Source organism: Corythoichthys intestinalis, chromosome 22 (assembly GCF_030265065.1).
Source record: "Corythoichthys intestinalis isolate RoL2023-P3 chromosome 22, ASM3026506v1, whole genome shotgun sequence".
In the NCBI taxonomy this organism is placed as follows: domain Eukaryota; kingdom Metazoa; phylum Chordata; class Actinopteri; order Syngnathiformes; family Syngnathidae; genus Corythoichthys; species Corythoichthys intestinalis.
In genome coordinates this window covers 18,844,424-18,853,483 of record NC_080416.1, presented here as the reverse complement: position 1 = coordinate 18,853,483, position 9,060 = coordinate 18,844,424, and the positions used below count along the sequence as shown (strand labels likewise).

Here is a 9,060-nt window from a genome sequence, read left to right as displayed (position 1 = left end):
GAGAGCATTATGAAAACCAAGGAACACACCAGGCAGGTCCGAGATACTGTTGTGGAGAAGTTTAAAGCCGGATTTGGATACAAAAAGATTTCCCAAGCTTTAAACATCTCAAGGAGCACTGTGCAAGCCATCATATTGAAATGGAAGGAGCATCAGACCACTGCAAATCTACCAAGACCCGGCCGTCCTTCCAAACTTTCTTCTCAAACAAGGAGAAAACTGATCAGAGATGCAGCCAAGAGGCCCATGATCACTCTGGATGAACTGCAGAGATCTACAGCTGAGGTGGGAGAGTCTGTCCATAGGACAACAATCAGTCGTACACTGCACAAATCTGGCCTTTATGGAAGAGTGGCAAGAAGAAAGCCATTTCTCAAAGATATCCATAAAAAGTCTCGTTTAAAGTTTGCCACAAGCCACCTGGGAGACACACCAAACATGTGGAAGAAGGTGCTCTGGTCAGATGAAACCAAAATTGAACTTTTTGGCCACAATGCAAAACTATATGTTTGGCGTAAAAGCAACACAGCTCATCACCCTGAGCACACCATCCCCACTGTCAAACATGGTGGTGGCAGCATCATGGTTTGGGCCTGCTTTTCTTCAGCAGGGACAAGGAAGATGGTTAAAATTGACGGGTAGATGGATGCAGCCAAATACAGGAACATTCTGGAAGAAAACCTGTTGGTATCTGCACAAGACCTGAGACTGGGACAGAGATTTATCTTCCAACAGGACAAAGATCCAAAACATAAAGCCAAATCTACAATGGAATGGTTCAAAAATAAACGTATCCAGGTGTTAGAATGGCCAAGTCAAAGTCCAGACCTGAATCCAATCGAGAATCTGTGGAAAGAGCTGAAGACTGCTGTTCACAAACACTCTCCATCCAACCTCACTGAGCTCGAGCTGTTTTGCAAGGAAGAATGGGCAAGAATGTCAGTCTCTAGATGTGCAAAACTGATAGAAACACACCCCAAGCGACTTGCAGCTGTAATTGGAGCAAAAGGTGGCGCTACAAAGTATTAACGCAAGGGGGCCGAATAATATTGCACGCCCCACTTTTCAGTTTTTTATTTGTTAAAAAAGTTTAAATTATCCAATAAATGTTGTTCCACTTCACGATTGTGTCCCACTTGTTGTTGATTCTTGACAAAAAATTAAAATTTTATATCTTTATGTTTGAAGCCTGAAATGTGGCGAAAGGTTGCAAGGTTCAAGGGGGCCGAATACTTTTGCAAGGCACTGTAGATATAACTAGATGCAAAATGACAGACATGGCACTAAATGCGTTAGTAGACAGCCGCCATCTTAAAGCAGTAGACTTTTTAGGACGGCTCTGTTGTAGAGAACCTTCCTAGTGAACCTAACTAACTTTTTATCTAAAATACTTCTAAATCGGCAAAATCTTGACTTGAATCTATCTTTAAATGATGAAACAGTTTTAAAACTTTCATATGTCAAAAGTAGAGAGAAGAGAACTAATGCAATAATGGGAGCAATTTTAACAACTTTTAACAGTTGATTCAGGGTAAAGGGTAAATTAGGGTAAAGAATTGGGCTCGGGCCAATTGTACCAAAAACCTTCACAAAAAACTTCACATAGTGTGGCCAATTTTTGTGTGTGTTTTTTTTGTTGGTTTTTTTTTGAGAAAAAAAAAAAAAAAAGTAATTATCACCAATTACTTTGCCAAGTAACTAATTACTCTTACATTCAGGTAATTGAGTTACTAAGTAATTTGTAACTATAATTAATTACTTTTTTTTCAGTAAGTTTAACAACACTGGAGGCAATACCTCCAATATGATTTTGCATTTATACAAAATTAAAGGTTAGTAAACACTGTCATGAATGTGTCCCACCAGCTACGAGAGTTAACTCAAGCGTGTTTAGTGTGTCTAGCGGTGGTAAAATGTAGTGTTTTTCTCTCTGGCAACTGTGTTGAGAAAGAGTGTGTATAATGTAAACATGATACGAGTCAAACACAAGTGCTTTTTATGGAAAATAATTCAATTATTTTTGTTCTGATGGTAATATTGTTGAGCTGTGGCTCTGGGTTTAAGCTCTCCTAAAGGACTGCATTAATTTTATAGAATATTTTGGGTCAAATGAGGTCAAATGCTGCTGGCATTAACTAGTGCAAAAAAAAATGTAAACGGAAACGTTGTGATTTCACCTCTTTAACAGGAGTCAAAACAATTCTCTTTATGTGGTATGCCATTATCTATATATTTCTAATTACAATGCAATTGCAATGTCCTGGACAACCATTTTCAGAATACTTTGTGCGAGTTCTAGGGCTGTCAAACGATTAAAATTTTTAATCGAGTTAATTACAGCTTAGAAATTAATTAACCGTAATTAATCGCAATTAATCGCAATTCAAACCATCTATAAAATATGCCATATTTTTCTGTAAATTATATATATATTCTGTAAAATAAATTGTTGGAATGGAAAGATAAGACACAAGATGGATATATACATTCAACATACGGTACATAAGGACTGTAGTGGGCATTTCACTCTACTGTCATTTAAATCTGTCTATGCTGTCCTCACTCCGAAGCGTCTACTTTTTCCAAAGCTAGACAGCTAGTGAACGACGCCTTAATAATCAGACTTCTTCCTTTTTCATCTGATTTATTAATAAAATAGCCTCAAACCATTGTCCTCTTTAGACCATCGTAAAACTACAAAAAAAAAAAGTACACAAGCATTGCATTAGCAACAACGTTAGCTTAGCACGCTATACAGGTTCACTAAACATAAACAAAAAGCGTCTCATACAAAAAAATATAACATTTCGCTTACTAACATAATATGTACATTCTTTACAACAACCATACTTACGGACAAATCTTGTCCAAGGATCATATAAGCACAACATTATCAGCCCGAGACGTCGTGCAGCCATAATGAACTGGCAAGAAAGCAATAAACCATGTCGCAAAGCGACCACAAGAGTTCGCTGTTAGACAGCACAAAAAGCCTTGCTGTAAAACTTAACCAAAAGGCAGAATACTGTCTGAGCGGGACATGTGCGTTAATTGCGTCAAATATTTTAACGTGATTAATTTAAAAAATTAATTACCGCGCGTTAACGCGATAATTTTGACAGCCCTAGACTGAGTTCAGATGCTTTTTCTGGTGTGCATGCCGCATTTTTGGCGGATGGGAAAAACTGTTCAACTTTTGTTTGTTTTAACCTGAAAATAAATAAAGTAGAGGGCACACTGAAATATTACAATTATTTTGAATGAAAGGCACACATACCTACAGTAACAAAAATTAAATGTATAGTATTAATTTTATAGTATACAACTATATGTAAAACTTTATAATATTAAATAACTAACATTAGTGCAGTCATGGATTACAGTAAGCAGGCCAGTGGTGTTTCCATATATATTTTTACTATATTATGTATAAGGATATATGTATATATTTTCCCCAAGTGGGAGCTTCCATGATCCTAATATATTAAATAATAATAAAATATATATATATATATAATTATTTTATTAAATAAAAATGCACGTTGATACGACGCACATATAGGCAACTTCCTTTTTAAAAAATCGTTAAAAGTTGAATGGACTTACAATCTGCTAGCTTGTTGTCTTCGAAAATTACACTTGTGTGTCCGCGCCTCAAGTGTTCGTTCATAGCCGACGTGCTACCGTGGTACGCGAGCTCAGCTTAGCAAAGAGTACACAAAGTGGCACCCTCCATATTTTCCCTGAAATAATTCCAGGCTCTGGCTATTCTGGTCCGCTTTTTTGCCGCTTTCACATGTTACCAACTCTGCCCTTTTTGGAAATTGGCGGTGTTTTCAACTCCTCACCAGCGATTCACTTGGCTTGTTGTCGTCGGTTCGTCTGGGTTCGTCCGATTTCCTCCTCAGGAAGGCGGCGGCGTGCATAAAAACACAGAGAGGCGTCGGATGGCTCTTTATGGATACTTTTATTGACCAAAACAAAAACGTGGGGGTTGAAGCCACTCAACTCGGCGTGACCCGCGCACTTTTCCAACTCACCGATCTCACTCCCTCTCTCTCGCCCACTTTTTTCCTCTTTGCTCAATCTGACAACGCCGGTCACATTGAAATAACAGCGGCCCCCTTGGGGGTGCCAGTAACAACCGCTTGTATCGCGAGCGCCCGCCATTCTAAACTTTATCCGCATGTAATTTTTTTTAAACCAGTCATTACCCGTCGACGGTATGTTTTGCCCGTCGACGCATTTACGTCATCGATGACGTCGACTAGTCGGGACAGTTCTAGTTATCATGCCGTCAGAAAATCATACCAGCACATGCCTAGTGACAATAGACGTCCAATCCATTTGAACTGGGTGGGCTGGCCCAGTTTAAATGAATCAGATGTCAATCGTCGTGAAAGGAAAAAAATGAGTTCAGAAATGATTTTACAAAAAAAAAAAACTCACATAACATTAAAATCCTTCATTCACATCAGTTTATTCTAATATATCTCTATCATATACATACAGTACAATATGCTCAAGACGTATGGCACATCCATTATTGTTGTACATTATGCAGTCGCTGGTATTGCTGTGTCGCTACAGTTTAAAGTGACTGTTTCTGTCCCTCAGGTAGTACAGTAATGTACGTATGCGTTGGTATATAATACAGTATAAATATACAAACGCATACTTACACTACAGGTGGATTGTAGGTTGCTACAGCAAGAACACATGCACTGTCACTGTCAAGATAAATATTCCACCTGGGGTGAGTTACACATCCAATTACACATAGCGACGCTTGATTTGGGTAGAGAGGGGCGTTGTTGTTGTTGTTGTTGTTACGCGCCCCCCTGCCCCACACGCCATTAGGGTTGTTTTTGGAATGACGCTACAACAGCGGCTACCGCGATTCCGGTAAAACATCAGGATGCACGCAGGATCACTTCCACCCATTGAATTCCCTTTTGAATGTAAAGATAAACAGCTGCCATTTTGGTGTGACTACGTACAGATATGTACATTTGCGTAATGTCTTTTTTTGTGTGTGTGTGTCTGCTTTGTTTCCAGTCCGAGTCACTTCAAGTTGAGGGTGCTTCGATAAATCCAGAAGGAAGAGAGGAGTAATGGTGCTTTCAATGGCGTTACGTCAACACTAGATGAAGTGCTTAGAAGTCTTATTCACAAATGTACAACAAGCCGAATTGGCTTGCGCTGCATTTTTTTTTTTTCCTTAGCAGAGCGGACACTCCAGATAGAAAAATAAAAGCGATGGACTACAAAATACTGTGCGCCACCATCCTACTCTTTCATATGTCCCCATTTTCATGAAAGCACGCTTTCAGTCATCGTTTTTTTTTTTTTTTTAAATCATCAAAAACACGACAGCTTTAAAAAATAATTTAAATATAAGTAAATAAAAAAACCAGCACAGTGCAACAAAATGTAACGAGATGAAAACTGCTCGGATCTGAACAGCGAGTGATGTCAGTGTGTATTTGTGTGTGTACATATGTTACATGAAACGACTGTGTACGAACCTTGTGCATAACATGAGTGCACTTAATGCCTCTTTTAGGAAAACGCGTCTTGAACTGTGTAAAGTCAGCATTTAGATCACCTCCTGGGTGATCAGGCAAAAGTCACTGGCAAGTGTCGCCAAGTTTGGAATGAGATTTAGTTTATATCCTTGATATCCATTTTTAAAGTTTAACAACTTTGTCCTCACTAGTAAGACATTATGATTACTAGTTGGGCCTAGTAGTGCACAACAGTAGTTTTCTAGCAAGATTTAATTACACAAATTGTTGTGTGTATGAGTGAAGGGCTTTAAGCTGGATATGAAGGATACAGACTAAATTCTGAATAGAGTGCCCCACTAAATAACCTGGCAGCAGCTATGAGGTGTGGGGGTGCACAGGAGACCCTCCTTAGGACTGCGGTGGATGTTGACCGACAGAGTCTTGTCGCTCAGAGGCATTTGCAGAGCTCGGTTCTTCATGTTCCTGTGGTTCTCGCGAGCCAGGTCCAGCTCCCCCAGCATCAAGGTCCCCGAGCAGGAGCCCTCCAGCAGGGGGTCGACCAGAGCGTCCCCCAAAGGGGGCGGCTGCTGGTACAGATTCCCCCGGGGCGACGGCCCCCCCAGAAGCGAGACCTTGTCCAAGCTGCCGGTTGAGCCGCCGACACACATTCTCCAAACGGGGCGTTCCTGAGGGTCCCCGCCGATGCCGGGCGGGCCGTTGCCCGGCGTCCCCCCACCCGCGCCACCTTTCAGGTTGTGGAACTGCGAGCTGAGGCATAAGCTCATCAATTTGAGACTTTCCACCAAGCCGCTTGAAGCTTTGGCCGAGTTCTTGCCTTGGCCCGAAACGGACCCGGGGCTGGTGCAGTGAGAGTGGCTGTCCTGGGCCGCCGCCCTTTTCTCGGCATCTTCGGTACCTTCCCCCGTCGCTGCGTCCGACGTCCTCCGACTCTCCGTGTTGTCCTCGCTCGTCTCCGAGCCGGGCGTCAGGTTGGCAACGGGTGCCGGCGAGCTCGCTATTTTAGGCGACGGAGGCGACGCCGTTCTGGTGTTCAGATCCAGGCTGAGGCTGGGCTTAGTCACGCTGTGCCCTTTTAAGTCCCCCTCCTCTTCCTCTTCCTCCTCATCTTCCCCTTGCTCGTCCTCGTGGATCTGGTTGAGAACCGGAGCGCTCATCCGGGACGTCAACCTATTACGGGACGAGGCCAGGGACGACGAGGCTTTGGCGCGAAGCACCACTTGAGCTGGAGGAGCAGAGGGGGAACATTGGTCCTCGCCTTCTTCTTCCTCCTCCTCATCCTCCTCCACGCTGAAAAGGCTCGGACTGCGTGTTTTACAAGACCCCCCTGATGTCAAAGAGCCCAGTCTGAGAGGATTGGAGTGAGGTTTAGCGAGAGGCCGGAGCCCCTTATCCTGGTTCTGACCAACTGACTGCTGGTGGTCCTGCCTGTGACTAAGGTCCAGTAGAGCCGTTTTGGGCCGGGGGCCTTTGTGGAGGCTCTCGGCGCTGCGGGCGGGGGATTGGGGCCCGCCGGGGTGTGACATGGCCGGGCCACCTAAGCCATCGCTGACATCCTGGTGGACATCCACTCGGGTGGGCCAAGACTGCCTGCGAATGTTTAGAATGTAAACAGAGCAAAAGTGTTAGCAGGCTAAGCTAAATTAGAAGAATTAACACATTCTGTATTTTCACATAGACTACAGAGATCCCTTGTTTTCCGTGGTTAACCACCACCACCGCCACCGAAAATTGAAAATGTCGCAGGCGGCAATTATTGATTTTTGTGGGTGTGTTCGATGTATTTATTCAGATTTAACAGCATTGGAAAGAGATACGTACAGTGGGGAGAACAAGTATTTGATACACTGCCAATGGGAAAACCCATTGGCAGTGTATCAAATACTTGTTCTCCCCACTGTATAAGACGTTTGTCCCTTTTTTTCCCACAAATTAAAAAAAAAACATTGCTAAAAAACAAAAAAACAAAAAAGCCCTTAGATGTATATATATATATATATTATAAATTATTTTTAAGCACTGCATATGTAATAATTATGATATAAATGAGATAAACATTTTAAAGTAAAATAGTGTGGTTTTTTTTTTATTTTAATTGGAAAAAAAAAAAATCAGCAATGGACTGTAGGCGCAAAGTTTAAAGCCCGAAGTAGGGAGGGATCACTGTACTCACAATTATTTGGGCTATTTAATTTTCAGGGAAAATTTCAGATCATAATGCATATCATCATTGATTTTTATTATTGCTGTATACATTAATACAGTGATCCCTCGTTTTTCGCGGTTAATGGGGACCAGAACCCGCTGCGATAAGTGAAAAACCGAGACGTAAAAAAAAAAAAAAAAAAAAAATTGTGTGTGTTCAATTTATTCAGATTTAGCATTAGAAAGAGATACATATAAGACATGTTTTTTCACATTTTTCCCCAAAGTATAATGAACCCCCCCTCCCCCCCCCAAAAAAACAACTTATGTATAGTCCTTAATTTTTGCACTATAAGCCGCTTTTTGAATCCTGCGTCTTATAGTCCAGTGCGGCTTATTTATAGATTTATTTCGGTTAATAGGTAACAATTTATTTGACAGCGGCGTCATAAGACTTTCATAAGACCGTCATGATTATAACATGACACTATCATGGGCATTAATGAATGCGTATGACATTAAGTGTCACTAACTTCATTTATTATGTCCAGCTTGGCTCTTTTACATCCATTCAAAAGTGAGATAATTTCCCGGATAACACTAAATGACATCTGTTATAAGCATTCATTAATGCTCATGACAGTATCATGTCATAATTATGACTGTCTAATGACAGTCTTATGGTGCCAATAAGGGTTGTTCCAATCATGTTTTTTTGCTCCCGATCCGATCCCGATTGTTTTAGTTTGAGTATCTGCCGATCCTGATATTTCCCAACCCGATTGCTTTTTTTTGCTCCCGATTCAATTCCAATCATTGCCGATAATTTTTCCCGATCATATATATTTTGGCAATGCATTAAGAAAGAAATGAATAAAACTTGGACGAATATATACATTCAACATACAGTACTTAAGTACTGTATTTGTTTATTATGACAATAAATCCTCAAGATGGCATTTACATTATTAACATTCTTTCTGTGAAAGGGATCCACGGATAGAAAGACTTGTAATTCTTAAAGGATAAATGTGACTTTGTATATACTGTGACTAAATATTCCCATCTAGTGTATTTGTTGAGCTTTTAGTAAATGATACTGCAGCCAGTTAACTATTCTGCCCAAATGCATGATGGGAAGTGCAACCATGACTGTGCGTATTGACACCAATTGATATATCTTCTCTGCGTTGGGAAATAACATAGGGTGTAAAGATAAAGATCAACTACTACCTTTCTTGCCCACATTGTTTTCCCACGATATTTCTAATTGTTGAGAGAGGGATTTTAAGGCTTTAGCCAATTAAAAAAAGGCTCCACAGACTGGCAAAATTCACTCTACTCATTTTACGCTGCCTTTTAGATCTTTAAGTAAATCGGCGCCATT

At 41.0% G+C, this 9,060-nt stretch overlaps 1 protein-coding gene across 1 annotated transcript in view; it reads right to left on the bottom strand.

Moving 5' to 3' along the window:
- Positions 1–5,495: 5,495 nt before the first annotated feature.
- snrka (SNF related kinase a) overlaps positions 5,496–9,060 on the bottom strand; it is a 41,281-nt gene continuing 37,716 nt past the window's right edge. The window contains exon 8 of the mRNA XM_057827970.1: positions 5,496–7,118. Coding sequence (XP_057683953.1) covers positions 5,867–7,118 — 1,252 coding nt within the window. The 3' untranslated portion in view covers positions 5,496–5,866. The remainder of the gene's footprint in view (positions 7,119–9,060) is intronic.